This window comes from Rhamphochromis longiceps, linkage group LG2 (genome assembly GCF_057381845.1).
Source record: "Rhamphochromis longiceps isolate RC_006_pf linkage group LG2, R_longiceps_female_GT1.1, whole genome shotgun sequence".
Classification (NCBI taxonomy): Eukaryota; Metazoa; Chordata; class Actinopteri; order Cichliformes; family Cichlidae; genus Rhamphochromis; species Rhamphochromis longiceps.
Genome location: NC_140558.1, coordinates 38243780 through 38265797, shown reverse-complemented (window position 1 = coordinate 38265797; position 22018 = coordinate 38243780). Strand labels below are relative to the sequence as shown.

Sequence of the window (22018 nt, the reverse complement as noted above, 5' to 3'; positions counted from 1 at the left end):
CCCTTTAACACTGTAGTTCTTTACATTTTATTTTTTTTGTACATTTTACTTCTAATTTTGAAAACAGACGCTTGTAGGAGTTAACTTTGTAATGTAGTATTTCTCCACTGTCATACTGCCACTTGATCTTTAGTAAAACAGCTCAGTAATTCTTCCACTGCTGGCATTGTATGTCTGAGATGAGACTCATTCCCATGTCAAAACTTTATAGCAGTCAATACTGAAATGTTATAGGAGATAATATTTGAACAGCCCATCTGTCAGAGGAGTCACGACTTTATAGCGGTGTATCTTCCTTGAGTTGTTAGGGATTAAGTTATTCCTCTCCACTGCATTCTGGGCCAAACAAGATTGTTAGGGCGTGTAATGATAGCTGGATCATAAAGAAATAAAAGCAGGTAAGTTGTCCAATAATGCTGTTGGAGACAGGCAATAAAGTAAGATGAAATGAGGCAAAGTTCCTAAACCAAAGTTTGGATGATCCACACACTGAATATCACAAGATAAGATACTGTATTGCAATAACAGAGATAATAGCAAAGATATTTTGCTATTATATTAATCGCCATTTTATGATCTGTTCCCAGATAGTCCAGACAGAGCATGCTCCTTGACTCAGGTGATATGCAGAGAGACGATCTCCTTGCATAGTACAGTTGTCTGATTTTAAAGAGGAGTCAGTTATACTTTGACAAAAGAGCATCAAACTGAATTTTTTTTTAAGCCAGTTAAAGATCTTTTAGGGGAAATGAGAATTAATTTACATGAAAGCAGAACCCTCTCAAATAGAAACTGTTGTTCTTCACCCAAAGGTTAATATGTCAGACACAGTAACCATGTTTGATTGTGCGTGTGTGCGCGGGTCAGCTTCCTGGTGAATGTGTCTCCATGCGGGAAGGTCATCTTGTTGGTAGCAGTGCAGAGTTTCTGTGTACAGAAGAGTTTGGGTGATTTAAATGTCTGGAATGTGAGTGGGCCACTAACAGAGCAAGCTCCTTATCGGTCAGTTAAGTGTCAATGGACACGTGAGATGTTAACGCATCAGACTGCAAGAAAATTCTTGAAAAACACAGTCATTTTCTTACTAACAACCAGATGAGAAAAGCGATCATATTTTCATACGTGTACTGCAAAAAAAAAATATTTCAGCATAAAGACCAGACAGGACAAAGCAACTAGACTTCCTGTATTCAAAGATAACAAAACCCAGAAGATTTAAAGATCAGTAACGAAGCTTTGTTTGTTTATTCCACGTAGTACTAAAGCGAAGAACTCTCTGACATTATAACACTAGTGGTTTATGTTAGGTTATTTCTTGGCTGAAGTCTTGTTAACACTTCATGAGGCTGGCAGACAACAAACACGCACACACCTTTGTGCTAAACTACGTTAATTGGTGGCAGCCTCATTTTTACTGCATAGTCATGAGAGTAGTTTAGATATCTTATAAATGTAACGTGGGTTTCTTTTTCTTTCTTTACTCTGTTATGCTGCTGTCTGCTAAGTGGCAGTTTTTTGTATGTCAGCTTAAATCATCCATATACAGCAAAGCATGTGACTTTAAAAAAAAACTTGTTTTACAGCTAAAGCCAGCTGTTTCATACTTTGAACTTACCAGCACTCCTCTGGTGATGACATCACTACAATTAGTAGGTCACTGACTTAGTGGTGACTGACACATGCCTGCTGTTAGTACATGTGTTTGGCCGTACTGGAATAAGTAACTACCTCAAATGAATGCAACTGTTAAAACCTGAAAAACATTCACACGCCGGGGATTATTTGTTGCTTCTGAGTCAGCTTCACAGTTGTCTCACCTCTTTCTGCTGTAATGTATCATTTTACCTCATAATGTGTCATTATAGGTGAGCTGGCAAAAGCAACTCTCATATGTTTTGGGCATAATTTCAGTCTGTACGGACGTATCTGATGTGAAGTGCTGTGCTAAAGATCATTTCTTGATCATTTGCTGGGAAAATTGAAAATAGCTGCAGCTATTTACCATAGTGAAACATGTGCAACCTTTCATGGCAATACGATGTGTAAGACAACATCTGAGTTTGTAGGATTCTAACAAGCTTGAAAGGCGATATTTGGTATGACCACCTTTATTCTTCAAAACAGCTTGAACTCTTAGACAAGCTTTCTTGTTATTTCTCTTAAGTAGTCTTCAGGAATAGTTCTCCAGGCTTCTTGAAGGACGTTGTTCCGTTCTGTGTCAAGATAACAAATCTGGTCATATGTGTTGTTCCTCTCTCCTGACCCCTATACTGACAATGATTTGACAGAAAATTTTCACATTTGGATTTATCATTCTGCAAAATCTGCTGCCACATATTTTTGGTTCAGTTCTTGTATAATTTGGCATATGCCAGCCTTTTCTCGCTGTTTCCCTTTCTTAGGAATGGCTTCCTGACAGACATCCTTCCACTGAGACCATTTCTGTTTAGGTTTTGGCAAACATTAGACAGATCCACAAGAAGGTCCAGATGCATATCTTAGGTCCTCTGTCAGGCCTTTTCTTGTTTTTTTTTCCTGTTTCCTAAGGATATGACTTTCAGATATGGTCCATCTGTCAGTTTTCTCAAGTACACACTGAACACTATGTTGCGAAATGCAAAGTTTTCAGCTAACAGCTTTTTGTGAATCACCTTGGTAATGAAACTGTGTTATCTGAAATCAGAACAAATTATGTGTTTTTGAGGCAGGCTGCTAGTAACAATTTCAAATTGTTTCTTTGCTAAAATATTCTGTTTAGGCGCAACAGTGGTTACTTCCTTGAATTAAGTGCCTTTGCTTGAATATTTCACAGGTGAGTGTTAAGTAGCTTAACAAACAAAAAACCAAAAGAAAAAAAAAGGCATTCGTACAATTTGTACAATGTCCCTCAGGATATAAGACGGAATCATCTGTTTGGCTTAGACTTTATCAAAGTCCATTATCATGGCATCACTAAAGAATAAATCTTCCACTGCACACATTAATATAAGGTCATTGTAAAGGAAATTTGGTTGTATATCTGATTTTACATATTCTATACTTGTAGTAGATGATTTTGACTGCAATAACCCCTGTGCACTTCAGTACTAGGCCATTAAGTAGGCTATATCAGACAGCATTCAAGTAAGATAACACACCATGATCTGTGCAATGGACGGCAATGGAAGCAACTGTCTGACGGCATGAAATGACATGCAATTGCTTGGTGATAGTCAAGAGTTGCTTTATCCACTTTATAAAAACTGCATGAACCATGCACAGTGGGCATATTACAGATTAAGCGGCAGGATAATAACAGTATAGGACAGTAAACAAAATGACATATGGCAGGCCTTTTTTGTATCAGCTTTCCAAATGAACTTCCAGTAGATACAGATAGATTTTATGCTTCGTGGGTTTAATAGAGATGCTTTTAAAAGCTCAGGCCCAGGCTCATTAATAGCAGTGTAATGGAAACAGACAGCAGAAGGGATGGAAGTGGAAAATAAAACAATAACTTTTTATGAACACTGGCAATTGAAAGACTATAATATTATAGTCATTTAGAATTCACTGACAGTAAAATCAATGAGACCTTAATACCACAAAGCAATATTTGTATACGCGTCAGTAATGAGAAATGCCTACCAAGGACTTCCATGGATAACATCACGCTCTGGCAACATGGATGGAAGAATCAAGCAGATTGTGCAACGCATGCTTCCTGTGTTCTCTTTGCTGTGTTGACACACACAATCTATTGTTACAGTACTGATGTGATAAATGAAAAGTTGACAGGGCTGTAGTAATGTCCAGCTGGCAGCCTGTCTTACTTTTACTTCTAACAGTTCTTCCAGTTGTAACTGAGTGAATTATGATATTTTGTACCATTAATGTTGCCCGTTTCTCTATTTCAGTTCCAGGTCCTGGGCAGATTCTCGAGAATCCTGCGTCGGTGTGAAGCGTTCATTACTCCTGCAGCGCACAGATCCTCCTCAGTGATGCCACTGTAGAGTTAAAGATACATTTAATATTCCAGCATCGGACACACATCGTCATACTTGCTCACAGTTTTTCCTTCTTTTTAACCAGTAATGAAAAGATCAGGTTCTAATGTGCATCCACTGTTAGTTTGCACTCTATCTGAAGTTACCGCAAAGCTGTTGAGTCATAGATAATATCAAAAAAGTCTCATACAAAAGTTTTATTTAGTTACAAAATCTCCTTCTGGGATAAGATTCCTACAGTGCAACTGAAAGAAGAAACAACTGTGACGCAAACAAGAAATCACATGTTCATAAAAATTAAGTAAGAATGTCATAATGTTTGTATTATGCATTTCGCATGTGCAGATTTCACAGAAACCAAGTTTCATTGTGAAGAAAAAAGACAAGCAAGATCGAAAGTAGTGGGGGAAAAACACGATTCAGTGGTACCAGTGTTGAGATATGACATATGAGTTTACATTAAAGTGGCCTATATGTTTCCAAGAAGCAACTACAATGTTTCAGAAAAGATCCCCTTAGTTCCTCTTCACTGCTCATTGTTGCCTCCCAGAAAAGTGTGTTGAAATGACCTTTCACTCACATGAGCTTTTTTCTACTTCTTCCTATGTTTATAATTGTTTATCAAAGCGTGTTTGGAAAAATTGAAAGTGTTTTGTTTTGAATTTACACATTTCCCCTAAATGTACCACATACAGGCAATCAAGCATTTAAAGTACTGTTCTGGAAACTGGACAGCTATGAGGATAAACTAACAGTATGTTTGTGTGTTGTTGTCCTTTTTCAAACTGTGTCTGTGAAGAACGAGCAGATGGTGAATTTGTGTGTGGCATTCTCAAATGTTTAGGTCTGCGTGATTGTAGTCATTGGCCACAGGAATTAAGAGATTAAGAGACAAAAAATAAATAGAAAAAAGCAAAAACAGAGAATAAAGTTATCCATGGAGTCACTCCAGGACAGATACACTGGTGTTATACTCATAATGATCTTACATAAATATCTAAATTAATGTTACCTGAAATAATCCAGATCATCCCAACCATTGAGGCTAAGTCCCAGGGTGTATTTTTGAAGGCCCAGAGTACTAAGAAGTTCCTGCACAGTCTCTGGTGCGCCTTGCAGGGTCGACACCTGCAATGAGATAAACTATATTGAATTATTTATTTGGTTAACAAAACTCAGAACTTATAGCTTTGTCTTTGAAAACAAGATTACGCCTACCTCTTTCTCCCAGCTGCATCCTCTATCTCCATGCATGGTAGGGCCATTTCTATAATTTGTCCTCTGGTAGGGTATAGATGGGCCTCTCTGCTCTATGGGGAAAAAGTCGACTTCGCTGAGGGACTTGGCAATTTGCAAAGCAGTGAGTGAGTTGTCTCCTGTAGGTCCAGGGGGCTGATGATCCACTATCCAGGAAGCAGTGGCCTGACAGTGTGTGCGAGTGTAGGGGAGAGCTGATGGTGTCTTAGCTGCTTTGATAGGGTTGGTCCTTTCTGGAAGAAGCTGATGTTGATCCCTTCTCACCTTTTCCCTCATGATTGCTGAGTGATTCATATACAAGTTCTTTACACTGACTTCAGGCTGTAGGGAGTCCTGAACAATATTTTTACTTTGATATTTGCCTGTGGGTGGTGAAGTCTGTTCTTGGCAATGTGAAATGGCTTTACGTGATGGTGGAGGAATGGGAGATGGGGTTTTGGCTGGAAAGAGTTGATAAGAAGAGTGGGATTGGGATGCATGAAGGTCACTGGTTGTCAAATACTGGGACAGCATGGCTGGAATTTCAATTTCTGTAAAGTCTGATCTGCGGCCAGGTCTGCTGTCAAAGCTATGCCTCCCTGAGACTTTTGGGAGCTGCAAAGCCTCATTACCAGACCAGATCACCTGAGGATCCCTTCGATGGGGAAGCGCATCTTCCACCCTATGTGGCACGGACACGCCTTCAAAGATGTAGTAAGCGGGATTGGTGTAGCTGCTTGGATTTAGTTTGGCGGGAGCAGCTGAGGACCTGCAATGAATTAAAAAAGCCCTGAATTAAGCAAACTCAACCACATACAAAAGTTACTGTCATCCTCAATTCTCACTCATTAGCCACACAACTTTCTAATATTTCTTAGAGTTTTGTTTCAGTTTCATTTCAATTAGTTCCCAGAATGAGTTAGCTCCTTTCAGTTAAAATAAGCTTTGTTTTTATTATTATAACATCGATAAAAGGTTGGCTGGAGCAAGATTCAAGAAGTTCAGATGAGGTATTACTGTATACTTTGTGAAAGCAACTGAATCATATAAGGATGCCATGCAAACATCAAAGAAGAGGTACTGGTTTAATAAACCAACGCGTCACTATCTTTTCATGCTTAATGTGTAAACAAATCTAACCAAACTGACAAAGAATAAAGCATTTTATATTTTTAATTCATATTAATTACAGTAATTACCCACAATTGTTTTTATAGTTTCCACATCTCCAACAATGTTGGCTCTGTGTTTAAGCCAGGATTGTGCTCACTTACAGGCATGTACGCAGACAGCTGCAGACACTACATTCACATAGTCATTAGTTTTATATTTTCCACCTGGAGTCTACATTAAGGACTAGTGCATTTTTCACAGAATGTAGCATAGGCACAAGATATCATCATTGAGTCATATTCCGGTGGATCACATGTAAAGGGCCGCAGTAACTAAAGCACCAGCATTTGTAGTGCCCGTAAAAGCTTACTTACACACACCTTACTCTACATACCACAAACTACACATAATTCATCCAAGCAGACTTCAAACTTGGAAAAAGCACGAGATTAACAATTTGGTCGTGATGTTAGATGGCATCTATGTCTGAAAGCAAGTGTAATCCCAGCCAAAGCCCTGCACAGCAGTTTCTAATAGTTTCTGACAGAGGCAACTAAAGATATATGGCTTCCATATCACAATGCCTTCAACAAGAAAAGCCCATCTGCATGTATTTAACTAACCAGCAAAGTTTCTCAATGATGCTGCACTTTAAAATGCCAAAAATGTATTCTAGTCTTGGGAAATTTGTGCCATCAGATGCCAGAGATTGGGAAACGTAAGTTTTCAGACATTCAGATTAAAGTAATTAAAGTAGTACATTTCAGCATCTATGCCAGTTAGATGGGAAACAAATTTCTCTCATACAATTCTCTAAAATAAGTGTATACAGTGGAATGTGAATCTAAATGTAAGCATGATAGTATGGAAAAATATAGACAAAATGTGCTCACATCCACTAATCATTTGTACAACGTCTGTCCCAGAAAATGTCACCGAGCCCCTTTTCTTGACAAATGACGCTGTCCTCACCTGGTTACAGGGATCCGTGTCACTGCAGGAGACATGTGTCCCCTACCAGAGCCTTTATGATCTTTCTCAATACTGAAGCACTCTGGAAAAGTCAAATCACAGGAAATGAAAATCTCATTTTCTAGTATACAAAATGGACTTACAAAACTAAGTCTGTTTGGGGTGATTAGGCCAAAGGCTGTTGTTGTTGTGTGTGTTGTGCCTGACCTGATGGCATAATACCCATCTGTCCTGTCTCAGGATGCATCTGGTCAGTCAATCGGGAGCCAAAAGAGGAAGCAGCCGATAGATACCAGCAAGTGTAAAGCCAAGCCAGGGATCATTGAGGAACCAAATAGAGGAAGCAATGTGAAACTCACAGGAGTCAAAGAAAGTGACAGAGGATGGAGATGAAGGTTTAGTGGGAAGTGATAGTGCAAGCAAGGCAGAGGTTAAAAGAAGACCAGTTTCATGTGACCCACCATAGATCTTCTCCCGCGTTGCTTGCTTGTCCTTGGGCACATGAACTCTGACACGTCCGCGTATGGAGCCCATTTCCTCACCTCGGTGACTCAGAAAAGTCTCAAACTGGTCAGATGCACCGGTGACGGAGCGCAAAGCCACACAGCATTCACCTATGGCAAAGATATTTTTTATAAAAATGCTCGTTAGATCAAGTAAAACTTTGTTTATGTATGAGATTTGACACGAGATGTTTGCAAAGCCAAATAAAGGAAGTATTAGTATGGATAAGAATATAGTAAATTTAATAAAAAACACTATTGCATTGTGTTTTAACATAGTTGGGTCTTTGAAGGCACTGGTTAGCAATGCTACAGTCATGAAGGGACAAACTTGCTCAGCGACCAACCGTATGATTCAAACCCATCACATGACTTCACAGACAGCAGCATGTGTTGATCTTGAAGATGATCCATCTCAGACATAATTGGAAGGAGCTATAATAGGACACACAAGTGAAACACAAGTTAAAAAAATAATAAATAGATGAGTTATATTTTAGCCACTTCTCTGTATGAATGCCTGACCTTTGGTAGTTGTTTGAAGGACCAGGCGAGTTTGAGAAACCCAGGAACGTCACAGCTCTGTGAGTCATTCTCACTTGAACGTCGCGTCTCTGCAAAGAGAAATACTAAAGATAAACGACTCTGGTGCATAATGCTTCACAAAAAATTCACTTACTGATATGAAACCATACCTTCAAGGCACAAAGAATGAAATTCAATGAAGAACTTTGCCTTGCTCGCCGTCTTCACAATCGCCTCAATACCTTCGAGAATAATCCAGGCCCTCTCCGTGCTGGAATTTGAATCTGTTTGAATTGAAAATACTGTACTGTTAATTTCACGAAGACATTCTGTCAAAGTGCTTATGTCCAAAGGGACAACAACCATGACAGCACCTGTTTTGGAGGTGGACTGTGATGTCACTCCCACTTGATATGTGGCAAAAACAGGTGAATGATCACTTGTGAAGATGTCATCTGTGCAACCTAGTAAGAGATAATATATTACACAATTTAAAAAGCCGCACTAAATATCTCTGTGTGCTGTTGCTACAGCAACATGACTTTGTGGTAAAGCACATGAGCTGTTAATCATATTTGAAGGAGTGTGTCAAAATAATATCCAGTATCTGTTTTGTTTCAACAGTTTGCTTGAGTTTGTCAAAATAGAAGTGTGGCTTAAAGAGAGGAAATGACCGTTGCTTTCATAATGGCCCACAACCAAGTAAGTTCATTTTATTGGGCGATAGGTGACTGGTCATTACCGCAGCAGTCTGCACGGCTTACCGTATGCAGTGCAGGTGATGTGCGTCTCTGGGTAGGACTTGAACAGAATCCTGTCACACCATGATGGTACATTGACTCGCACCTACAGGAATGCATTTAGCCATAAAATAATCAACAGTGCATTGTATTGGTCTGCGTAAAAATGAAATTCAAATACGTATTCATAGCGTGTGCTCTGAAGGATTTCTGTTATGCCAAACATTCATGTTCTAGAAATGAGTTTAACGCTTAGCCTCCTATTTTTAGAGAGTGGGTCAGCTAGTGTCAATCACCGAAGCACTTCCGACCCTTTAAAGAGGATTAAGTTACAAAAAAGTAACAAATAACTCGTCTTAATGACTGTATATTTACTGTATATTTACTTGAATGATTTAAATTTGATTTTTGGGGTGATTTGGATCCAGCCCTGAAAAGATTGGTGATTATTGTTTGCACACACTTTTACTACATCTTTTCATTCTCAAAAAAAAAAAAAAAATACACAGTGAAACAAAAAGTCAGCTTCATGTGAGGCACATGTGCTAATCCAGTTCCAGAATGAAGTAACAACCACCGGCAACCACAGACAATGAGACTTCTTGCAACATGCCACTTTAAAAGTTACCCCAATTTTTGTGAACTATTCAGGTGTAAATATTGTTTTTATTTTCGGGATGTGTAATCTGTTGTGCATTGTTTTTTTTATACATTTCCTTGTTTTTCAGAAAGAAAGAAAAAAGAAAGCAAGCTCACCCCTGAGGTCTTGTACTTTTGCCATAGGTAGCAATCTCTAGAGCCACGTTCATACCGATAGGTGGGTGGAAATGCTATCTTCTCTTCCTCTTAACCATGATAAATAAAGAAAGTGAGAAGAATAAGAAAAGTCAGTGTGGCACATAATGAGATCATACTGTTGCTATTTAGGAAATTGCATTTCAGCATTTTTCACAATGCGTGCAGATATAATACTGGACTTTCAATATAAAACAAGGCAAAACTGAAACTCACTGAAATAGAGAAAGGCTTTCCTTTTGTGTCTCTCTTGGGTCAGCTGGTCGGCACACATTAGCTCCTCAAATTCCCTTTTGGATACATGCTTCAGGATGTCCTGGAGTTAGTAAGCAGTGACATCAGTGTATAGGATGTCACAAATAATTGTTATTTCACATGTACTATTAGGAAAATCTTCAAGTGTGCTAAGTCACTCAGTATGTTAAGAAACAGGAGAACAAGGAAATAAGCAGTGTCAGTCTGACCTGTACGTCCAGGTCAAGCCTGTAGTTGAGGTCTCCACACCAGAAGAGATGGGTGAACCGCAGGCTTATGTCAAAAGCAAAGAGCTGTTTGTCACCCAGAGACAGCAGCCTGAGGATGTCCACAAAGTTCTGGTTCCTCCTGGACATTAAACAAAAAGAGATACAACAAAATAAAAAGGTTTTTTTTTGAAGAGCAAGAAACGACCAGAGCACACAAAATTTCTAAACACATTTGGAGAATGCACCTCAGGACTTTGTCGCTTCCAGACGTCAGGTGGCAATTGACGAACCCAAAGGACGTTCCATTGAAGTGGAAGGAGACCCCAACAGCTCCCTTGTTACCTGAAACAATAGAAGCAGTCAACCTTAAATCTACAGGTTAATGAAACATCTTGTCCTATCAACAATCATGCACAGAGTTTGGGGGGTCTTGCTGTATATTTACTGAATTTGCTTTGTGTGCACTTGTGATGGTGAGATCATGCAGAGCAGCCTACCCAATGTGTTCCCCAAGCCAGTCTTCACGTTGGCTGTGTTCACATGGCTGATGCGACTCTCATGCTCAGGCTTTACAAACACGGCCAGCCTTATATTCCAGAGGGACTGCACTGCCACCTACAGGACAATACCCCACATTGTAATACTGCATTTTTGTTTCCAACCAGTCAAAACAATTATTTAACGGTTTCCAAAAAGGCAAACTCTGGAATGAAATGCTTTATTTTTAGAGTGTGTTGTTGTTAAAAATGTTCCCGTTTAAACATTTTTACTGCATGAGACAAAATGTGTGTTCCCATGCACTTCGTCATCTAAGGAGCTTAGAAAGAAAAGCTCTGGACTTCAGAACCGAAGAAGCAACTTAAAGAAGTCCAGACGCTTTTCTTTCTAAGCTCCTTAGACTAAAATGACCTGGATGACTGAGAACCTTCACAGACATGCACTTAGTCATGCATATATATTAATATTTGGGCTTTCACATAAGTGTTATTGCCCTTTAAAATTCTAAAGTGTTATTGTTTTAATTGTATATGCTATAAGAAGAATAAAGCACTGATTTACATGAGCTTAAAATTAAACTTTAATGACAGAGGTGACCCAATTGTAGAACATGGCAAAAGATTGATATTGATATTCATTTAACCTGTAAAGTAAACTGTAGGACTAATGTTGATCTTTTTTTTAAGGTAAGCCTCATTTTTGAAATACTTCTGGTCAGATCAAAGGTATTATAGCGCATGAACTCACCGTTTGTAAAAAAAAAAAGTCAAACAGAATAATATAAAATTAAATATGTGGAGATTTTGGGCTGTGTAAAGATAAATGTTTTAATAGCTGGATGATTCTTTTAGAGGTATGAACGTGGACTGAATGAATTCTGTAAGGAGCATTTGGAAAACTGAAATTCGGTATTAAAAACATTTTTTTAAATTTAGTTTTAATAATGTAATTATATAAATCCAAAGCTGCAGGACATGAACATAATGTGATGTTATGTATGTAAATAATAAATAAAAGACAATTAAAATGCTGTTGTGCAGAACAACTCATGAGCTGACTGTGAAATAAAGCTCCTCACTTTATCCTATTAGTGGACCTTGCCTCTGATTGTTGAAGTAATTATTACATTTCTATGACAATTAACAAACTTTGATGTATAAATTCAATCAACCTCTTATTTAATTCATCTGGATGTAGCGTTTTCAGTGGGTGAAACATTTCTTTGATCATCCAAGTGACTTCTCTTAGACTGAAGAAGTCACTGATGAACAGATGAACAAAATCAGCTTTTTGGGATTTGCTTATCTGGATGATTTAACATGCATTTAACAACCCATCTCTCTACATTTACATGTGATGGATTTAGATTAATTTACTCCATATTTAGCCATGGGAATCACAGAATTCAGCTGAGAAGAAAATTGAGAAAAGGACACCTACTTGTTTGAAATCAATGTGAGTATAGCTGCGAAGGGTTGCTTTGATGTGATCTGTCCACTCTCTTTCCCCCTGGGGGTTTTCCTGAGTCCCTAAGGCATAGATGTCATGAGGAAGCAAGGCGGTTGAGTCATCAGGGGTGTGTCCCAGACCGCAGCAGGTCACCCACGACTGTAGACTTCGAGGAGGAGGGGAGCCACCTGCACAATTAAAACAGAAGAAGTCAGAGTTAAAAAGATCACCTAACAATAACTCAGCACAATGTTGTCTGGCTGTGAAAAAAGACTCCCATTGTGTTTTAATGTTTACCCATATTCCAGGTGCCAACAAAAACGGAGATCACATCAGGTTCACTCCGCTGAGAGTGCCTGGTTTTCATCAGCTGGAGGAGCTGGCAGAACGCATCGCATTTCTAAAAGAAATGACAGTGAGTTATGATGAGAGAAACAGCAGATTCCAGTAAATGAAAAACTTCAGTATCGCGCCTTACCCGTGCACTCTCAAACGTCATCTCCCGCGGTGTGCTGTGGTGGCTGTCAACCATCATGCGTACCTTGGCTGGACTGCTCTGAAACTTGACAATCTGAAGGACTGATAAAGAGGGAAAAAACGGAAAATAATAAAGTAATACATACATATAATAATTATTAAACAATATTTTTGCTTTGAAGAGATACGTTTTAGCCACTGTAAATAGCTAGGAAACAAAGCAAAGATTTCCTTACTTCTGTCATGTGAGACTCTTTCTATACCAAATGAGCCAGTCTTCTTGTCAAAAAGCAACACTCCTGCGTCCACATCCACAGAAACAGTTTGTCTGCCATACCTCAACATCTTCACCTGAAAAAAGACATCAGTACATTTAAGGTCAGAGATGAGTTCATTTGTCTTGCTTTCAGTCATCTCTTTAAAAGATGGCATGTAAGTGAAGAACAGACTATAGATTTTTGATTGTAGTAAAACTTGAGGCTTTTTCTCACTCTAGTTTACCTGAAAGGAGTAGACTGGCAGCTGCCGGGCATTGCTCTTTGCGGGGGTTACACAGGTCGGTGATGGTTCAGGAGGGGGTGGGTTGGGCTGCACTGCCAGGTTGTGATTAGTCACAGCATCTTGTAAAGCTTTTAATACCTTTATGGGAAAATGATATCAAATGCATTGTTGCAATGTATAACTTGTGCTGTCTATCAGGGAAAAAAAAGGGGGTTGTTTTAATTTATGTATAATTATTAACACTTTATCATCACTTAACCGAACGCTATGACTAAAGGTAAACTTTGGAAAGGATAAAGACTAACAAAAAGAGCTGCCTGGTAGTTTGTTAAAGACTTTTAATTCTAAGTTATGTAGCTTTATTGCCCATGTAAGAAGTATATGAATGAGTTTTCGAGTGTTAGACCTTTTTCAGCTCCACAGCAGAAGTTTTATTTTCATCGTAAACGTACCTTTTTCTCCAAAGAAGAAAGGAGACTGACCAAAGCTGAGATCTTACACAACAGGTTCTCTATATCCATCTCTGAACCCTTGTTAACAATTAAAAAAAAAGCACTCAATTAGTTTGTCTATATGGATGTCTACTACATTTAGTGCATAATGTTAAGAAAAAAAAAACATAATATATAGTTTGTATTGTACCTGTGCCTTGAGGGGTGTTAAGGAGCAGCTAGGATGGTCAAAGACTTTGGCCAGGGTCTCCAGACTTGAGAGAGTCAGATCAATCTCACTGTTGAATAAATAAATGCACAATTTTAATTTACCCATTATTCATCTGTTATTCCTAACTTCTTATCCAATTCAGGGTCATGAGGAAGCTGGAGCCTATCCCGAAAGGTGAGGTAAACCCTGGGAATGTCTATCACAGGGCTAACAGAGAGTAACATCGCTCAGTCTCAAAATCACACCTGTAGACAATTTAACATTAGAATAATAATAATATCTATGAACTGCAGGAGAAAGCTGGTTTACCACAAGAGCACCCACACAGGTACAAGAAGAAGATATGAACTCCACAGAAAGACCTCAGTGGACCTGCGATAGATTCAAACCCAGAACCTCCTTGTGAGGCAATAGTGCTAATGACTTTACCATCATGCTTTCCTAATCAGTCTCAAACATACGTAAATTTTAAAGAAGTGAATCAAAAATTAAAAGTCTATTGCAGGTGAACTAGTATATATCCTGCATATAGCAAACAATGACACCTTGTGTGTGGCAATAACAATCCGTACACTGCAGGCTGCTACAACTGGTCAAAAGCTCAGCACTGAAATCAAGTGTGAAATTATGCTAACCTGTTGAGGCCTTGGCAGGCAGCACCCAGAGTGCGTTTGAGGTGGCATAGTGTTGTTGCCCCTTTATGCACATTCTCAATGTCAAGAGGAAGCTCACTGAAGAGGTAGTCATTCAACAGGCCAATCACATCACCTGCAGTACTATTAAATAAACAAGGAAAAAATCAGATTATATTGTATAAAGCATGAAAGCCATCTTTTTTGTACTGAATATGAGAGAAACAGAGTAGGCTAAGAGCAGAGGTTTAACACAGAGCAGACAGTTTATTAATAGGACAAAAAAGTCAAAAGAGGGAAGTGCTTCGCAAATAGTTGCTATGCTTGATCGCCAACAGGTGCATGAGCTAATAAAAGAGCTGATTAGATGCAATCATATTAACGTGAAAATAGAAATTAATATGCAGCATAAGTTTGTAAGAAACCACATTCATGCATGTGACTTTATGTGATGCAGTAATATCAAATATGGACACTTCTTATTAAAAAAGGCTAATAATTTATAACATAAACTGTGCAAGGAATATCTCTGAAATAGGTGTATTTTTGGCAATGGAATTAATTAATAAATATACCTGGATGTGTTTAGCTCTTGCAACTTATCGAGAAACAGGGCACGAGGGGCTGCTTTTGCTGGGGAGCCTATGAAAGGTACTGTGCCGACAGACGCTGGAGCAGAAGTTGGCTTCTCATCATCTGTGCATACGCGAAACACAACATTTGAACATTACAGCACAGAGTGAAGGATCTAGACATCGCTATTAAAGCCACATGTTTTATTATGTGTACAACATGCAGGTTAATAAAGGGTACAGAAAAAACTGATTTATCGTGACATCCAACCTGAGCTCTCGTCACCACTGTCCGTATCACGGGGTACAGGATACAGCAGAGGAGTGACCAGGCCTTTGTGGGGTTGCTGATACCCCAACACCAAGTCCTCCAGTGTCCGGAAACAATTCACCTGCACCCCTTGTGTTGTCTATAAAACACACAAATGCAACAGCAGATGATTCATTTTATGTCTGGTTTAAAATGTCTTGACCTAGCATAAATTCTCATTCTACACAGGAAGAAAACCAAAAAAAAGGAATGCAGAAGGTAAGGGATGCAATAATTCTGTTTAAATCTGTCGAGTAGTTTGAATTAAAAAGAGTATTTCACTTTTAAAAGGTTGTGCATAGAAGTACAGATATGACTGCATAGCTTCAACGTATATGTAAAAGAATGTGCTGCTATATGAAGGCCTTATTTGGATCCACAAACACTGAAATGAGAAGTTCTTAAACTTGTTAAGAATCAACGATGAGATTTCAAGATTGTTAAGAGAAAATCTTCCCCGACTGTGTTATAAAAGAATTAAATTACTAAGTAGATTTTAATTTGTACAACATATCTTTCAATGAATGTTTCACACCAGACCTCCACCCCCTTTCCTCTTCCGAAATCTTGCTTGGTAGAGCAAAGCAGAAGTATTGATTTGCATGACAGAAAAGGGCACATGCAGATGATTTGCTGTGATAAAAGGTGTCCCTGAGAGATTTAGAAAGCTTTCCCTTGTGGCCCAACAGAGAGATGACATCACTTCCAGCTATTTCCTGACTATAGCAGCACTTAGCTCTCTGTTTCACTGTGGTCCTGCATAAAAAAACCCTCTAAAATCCCCTCACCACATAATAACAAATTTCTTTTCAAAATTATCTTTAATACATGACTAGATTCATACAACACACATTAAAACCACAAGCTCAAGTAAGCCTTCTCTAAAGGTTTTCACTAAAATCTGGAAAACTTAAAGTAACTGAAAGCAGCATGATTGGAATTTAAGATAAAGAAAAGATGCTGCCATAGGTACTCACACTCTACAAAATGGCATGGTACATATTAGACCACAAAACCAAGTGTGCCCTTTTCCTGTGCCCTCCTTTAGAAGTTTTTGTTTTCGTTTTGTGGTGAGAAACCAGTTTTTGGCTTGAGCTAAATGTCTGTTTTGCCAGGAACTCTTCAAATAGTATTTTTATACCACAAGGGTCTCTTGAAAAGCAATTAAAAAGAAATGAAAAGGAATAGAAGACAGTGAAAGACAAAATTGGCCCCAAAATATCTCCATGGCCCTCTTGGAAAAACAAAAAGGCAAGCGCACGACTAGTGAGTTAGTGGAGCAAATCCAGTGAGGGAAAATACATACTGAAGGTTTATACACATGGCAGTGGAAAAACAACTGAAATAGCAACAGAGTTTTAGGTCTTTATTGGAAACTGGAGGAATTTTCCAAGTCAGCGGCCTTAAAAAAACAAACTGCCAGACAATCACTATTAAACTTGTTATTGAACTTTAATAAGCAGACACTGCTATAAAAAAAAGAAAGGTCAGAGATGATTTGTGGTTTATGCCCCAAAAATATTTATTCCTCTCACTCACCCACTGAGTGCGTGCTTTTGTTGGTGCAAACTTTGTGCTTGTGTGTGTTCTTTAATAGTCTAATAATCAGGTCATTTGCGAACTAAATACGCCTGCTCGAAGCATCAAAAACAGACACATACCATCTCTGGCTTAAACTCTCCCACATCCAACAGAATCATTACGCTTAACACAAACAGCCCCATACATACACATGACAAATAAGCACACCCATTGGTCAATGACTTAGTGTGTGGGTTGAGTAGGAATCTTTGAGACATTAAAACAATTTCTCCTCTGTGCTGCTGAGCTCATGCTGCAAGCATGCAGCCACATGGCAGAGATGCCATTCAAACAACAAAGTTACTGCAGTTGTAACAGAGTCTTTACAGAGACGAAACTCAAACATGTTCCTGTTCTCCTCACAACAGGCAAAAACAAACCAACGTTTGATCCTTCTAACTTGAGTCGTACTCCCCTCCGTGTGCACAGTTTGTGACAAGGTTTGAGACGCGTATGGTGTGGTGTTTTTACTTGGGTCCTTTTTTCCAGGAAGAGCATCCAGGGCCATGTGACAGTGAGCACTCACCTGAACTGCTAGAAGACCATCTGCGTCAGGAAGAATACGATAGGTGTGAACATGACGTTGGAACCTTTAGAAACCAAAAATTACAGTGGTTATTGGTACTGCAAAATACTACAAGGCAAATGCTCAAAGGCAAAGTGTGCATAAATGTAGGTTTTTTTAAGGATCCCATGTGGATCCCATGTATGTATTAAAGACAATAATTTTCTCAGTAGTTTTACAGATCACTGACTACAGATCAACAATGTGCCAAAGAAGAACATCATCTCCATCCATCACTTCAAAAGACACATTCAGGCAGCATATAAAGATGAACAGGTTTAAAGTGTTTTGCTACAGTATATTACATGAAGAAAGTGATGGAAGAAAGGGTCAGTACAAAAAGGGGGGAGGGGGGCAATTTCAAAGAGTGAATGAGATACTGAGAAAAGAATGAAGGGAAAGTGGGAGCACTGTGACCAGCCAGGCTCAGCTTTCAGGAATGTATCTGGCTTTGGCTGATGAGCAGTCAGCGTAGTGCGGTCGCTGGAGCTCCTGCCCACTTTCAGGGGCCCCAGGGAAGAAAGAGGGGTAAGTGGGGAAACAGGGAGCAATGAGCTAGGGTTAGACAGCCTGTGATGGACTTTACTTGGACGATACCATCTGACTAGTCTGGAGAGTGTGTATTTGTGAAGTCTGCCCAGCGTGTAGGCACTTTTAGCCACAGATGTTCCTTCACTGCCTTCTGCCAGATGATGGTGAAAGTGATGGATATGACAGGATGAGAAAAGCTGCTGAATCAATTTACAAATGACGACATTCTGTAGAGCTAAATGCTTAATATTTGCCAGGTCTATGTGCCAAAATCGAAATGTCTTACATGGGTAGGTGTACTTATTTCTGGTTTTGTGTAAAAACAGAACAATAAATGAGAAATTTGATATTTTCAGTGAGCTAAAACAAATAAAATGAGACTTTCTTCCAATACATTTCGCAATATTAATACAGAGGGTCACTTATTATTGCATTTTCCCTTCTAAGTTCTGAGGGATACAGCATTACTATCAATGGCTTCACATTTAAAATGTGCTTGTTATTAATATACCGCCTAAAGCAGGGGTGTCAAACTCAAATACACAGTGGGCCAAAATTCAAAACTGGAACAAAGTCGCGGGCTAACATTAATATTTATTGAAATATATTTATTCCTCCAGATATAAGAATGAATCTTTTTTTATGGACTCAAACACGTTTTGCTGAAAAACTGAATATGGAACAAGCAAAGCTTAATACTAAACAATATATATATTAGCTGTATAATACCAGTAGGCCAGCTCTGATAGTAATTTGGTATGGCTTCGCGGGCCAAATGTAATTAGGCTGCGGGCCAAATTTGGCCCGCGAGCCAGAGTTTGACACCTATGGCCTAAAGAGTATAGTCCATAAGATAATTGTGTTCGATTATGAGAGGCAAACGGCTCACTCTCTAAGTATGTGAAATTGTGTGTGTGTGTGTGTACTCACAGCAGGCATAATGCATAGGCTCCTGGCACAGACTCACTGTCTCTCACTAGGTAGCTGCCATCCCTCCCTGCCCGTGCCAACAAGTCCTCTGCATACACACGGCTGATGTCACGGTGATACCATGCTGCCGTAGCCATGGCAAACAATGTTGAGAGTTATGATCATAAAAATAATCCACATGAGGTGATGACATAGGTTTACTGTCACACTTGCTCTGATAGCACCGCACTGGAGCTCTGTCACCTATGTCATTAGCCACTGAGTGTGCTGAGTGGTCTACTTTAGTGTTTCAGCCTTTCCCATGATCCTCTTCTTCATGACCAAAGTGTCAGAAAGAAGAAAATTCTATCAGCTAGCACTTCCTGGGTTCCTGTTGTTTTCTTCTGGGTCACATATCCTGTTGAATTGAGGTCACAAAGAAGAAATATCCAGCTGAGCGCAAGGTTAGTCCACTCCAGCAACAGCCTTCAGTCCATTTATCTGGTAATATCCTTGTGTAGAGAAAGACCTAGTTACAGTTTTTGGTCGCAAGTTGCTGCACCTAGGTGGGTGTGTTGCTCCAACAAACACAGACCATCATAACAGAGTGAGGGAGGGAGAAAGAGAGAGAAGGAGGTAGAAGAAAAACAGCGAGAAGTGCAGAGTCTGAATGAAACAGCCACCCCTCAGGCAATGACGGAGCCTCTAGCTAAACCACAAACACAAGCCCTCCTCTTGTCCCAAAACAAAAGCCCCACATGCAAACAACAGGAAAAGAAGAACCAAGAATGGCAAAATAAACAAATCAAGCTGCACACACAGCACTTACACACTCCCAGGCAAACACGCAGGCAGCAAAGACAGAAACATACCAGATGGAACTCAGTCAGCACTAAAACCAGACAGGCATGCAACAGAAACCAGACTAATTCAAATGATTTCCCAGCTCTGTTGCCATATAAGGGAATAGGAACACCCTCCAAAAGTTCAGCTGATCACTGCAGTTGCCTTTCCTTCTTCCAAGCTCAGATTCCATTTGGAGTTTGTTTGGTTGGATGTAGGCTACTCTGGGAAATTTACTTTCATGCTGGAAGAGTGTGCTGCTGTGTGTGTCTCGTCAGAAAGGTTCCGTCTGCTCTGGCGTGGTCTCCAGCGGTTCTTCAGAGTGCTGTCAGAGCAGAGGGAGGGAGCACAGAGGCAGAGGACAACCCCATAAGAGCACAGGGCAGACAGAGGAAGTGACTCGACATTCCAGATGGCGGACATAGCCAGGAGAATTCTTGTGAGGCCCTCAGCTTCACCACCGGAGTGTGAAACAGAATGCTGCTTCCTTTTTGTTATTTCCTCCCCATTTATTTTCTTCTTCTTCTTTCCCCTGCCTTTTGTCTTCCCTCAAATTCTAAACAGAAAGCACAGCTCTCCCCTCATCGGTGAGCTCTTTGGCTTAACTTCAATTTCTTCCTCATTTGCCAGCATCCTTATCCTCAGACATTTCAGATTCTGGCCAGCATTTCACCCCTTCTTTCTGTCAGCCAACCCGCTTTCTTGTTCTAACCCTCCCTTCACTTCCCTTCCTCTATTGCTCACTCGTTCACTCCCAGCTAAACGCTGTGTCCATATGGTTATGATCATCCCTAACATTCTTATTTTTGCCCTTCTAAAGCATCACTCATTATTCAGCCCTCCTACGTTCCTCCCACTACATTAGCTGGAGCGAATAACTCTGTGGGAAGCTGTTACTGTTCTGCCTCTTGCTACTCAGCAGAAATGTGCTGACCACCAACCACAGAGCCCATAAAACAAATAGACACAAGTACATCCCAATCTGATGATGCATCTACCTAACTCTCAATCTGTGATCAGTTCTTTTTAGAATAACCATGTGCTTTACACAGCATATTACTGGACCATAAAAGCCAAGCTGAAGCACTATATGCTAACTAGCACACCCAAGGTGACAAGGAAACAATTAATTCACCCGCTAATGTTTACCAGGGATTCATTTGTGATTATCTTAGTTTTGGTAATTATGATTGACAATTACATAACTGTGCCTGAAATGTCATTGCTGGTTTGGCTGGTATTTTAAAAATATGATCTGATGGTTCATCTGATGATGAAAATCCAAAGTGATTACAAATCATACATATGGTAAAATAAATAAATAAATAAATAAATAAAAATAAGGGTAATTTATCAAATACTGTTAAAACACTTCGAACCTTAATAATAATAATAATAATATCCATCCATCCATTTGCTTCCGCTTATCCTTTCAGGGTCGCGGGGGGCGCTGGAGCCTATCCCAGCTGTCATAGGGCAAGAGCAGCAGCAGAGCAGCTAAAAGCTCTGCTTCCCGTGGTGGGTTGTGCTACAAGAAAAGCCAGACTGGGTGAGTAGAAATCATTCACCCTGATGCAATCTGTTCATTATTTTATGCCAGGCCAACAGATATTAAGATAAACTGACTGGTACTTACATAGCACTTTTCTAATAACAATAAGATGACAATAAGATGAAATAAGATGAAATGTTTAATTCTTGAAACATAATGACTATATATTATATTTCAACAACATTTCAGTTGTTGTTCAGATGTTGTCAATCAAAAACCACTCAAGAGACAGTATCCACCCCAGAGTCAGATCACTAGGTAGGAATCACTACATGATTCTTGGATGTCAGTCAGGATAGCAGATTGTTATTCTTATATTCATGAATTTAAGGATGTCACACCTTGTGGCCTTTACATATGGCTAGAAGAAAGAGTACGTGTGTCATATATGCGGTTTTCCAGTTGAAGGTTAGAGCGGTGTATCGGCTAAGCCATCAGCTGGTGTGGGCTAGCAGTGAGCTGCCAGACTGAGCGCAGACTGAGCGCAGCAACTTAAACAAGTTTGGGAGCTGTGCCATATCAGACCGCAAGACCCTACAGCGGATAGTGGGAACAGCAGAGAAGATCATCGGGGTCTCTCTACCCTCTATTGAGGACATCT

At 39.6% G+C, this 22018-nt stretch overlaps 1 protein-coding gene across 2 annotated transcripts; it reads right to left on the bottom strand.

Annotated features, from left to right (window-relative positions):
* Positions 1-3120: 3120 nt before the first annotated feature.
* inppl1b (inositol polyphosphate phosphatase-like 1b) lies at positions 3121-20162 on the bottom strand. Of its 2 annotated transcripts, none has more exons than XM_085427505.1 (27): positions 19044-20162; positions 17544-17607; positions 15398-15536; positions 15130-15250; positions 14558-14698; positions 13902-13989; positions 13712-13789; positions 13260-13397; positions 12995-13109; positions 12760-12860; positions 12579-12681; positions 12273-12469; positions 10832-10949; positions 10580-10676; positions 10335-10473; positions 10087-10186; positions 9832-9920; positions 9100-9181; positions 8710-8799; positions 8506-8619; positions 8336-8424; positions 8158-8245; positions 7769-7921; positions 7308-7389; positions 5205-5991; positions 4999-5129; positions 3121-3986 (listed from the first exon to the last, which is right to left on the bottom strand). In XM_085427505.1, the coding sequence occupies exons 1-27, from the start codon at positions 19178-19180 to the stop codon at positions 3893-3895; spliced, it is 3675 nt and encodes a 1224-aa protein (XP_085283631.1). In that variant the 5' UTR covers positions 19181-20162; the 3' UTR covers positions 3121-3892. The 2 variants fall into 2 exon arrangements, with proteins under 2 accessions (XP_085283631.1, XP_085283636.1); XM_085427510.1 differs by having other exon boundaries at positions 3122-3986; positions 4999-5114; positions 19044-20161.
* Between the last annotated feature and the right edge of the window lie 1856 nt (positions 20163-22018).

Bases quoted from the DNA above. Each gene is read 5' to 3' on its own strand.
- inppl1b (XM_085427505.1), bottom strand. From the start codon at position 19,180: ATGGCTACGGCAGCATGGTATCACCGTGACATCAGCCGTGTGTATGCA. The intron at 15,251-15,397 runs GTTGGATGTCAC...GCGTATGCACAG, and splicing joins CAGTGGTGACGAGAGCTCAG to ATGATGAGAAGCCAACTTCT. The intron at 10,474-10,579 runs GTGCATTCTCCA...TTTAATGTCCAG, and splicing joins GGAAGCGACAAAGTCCTGAG to GAGGAACCAGAACTTTGTGG.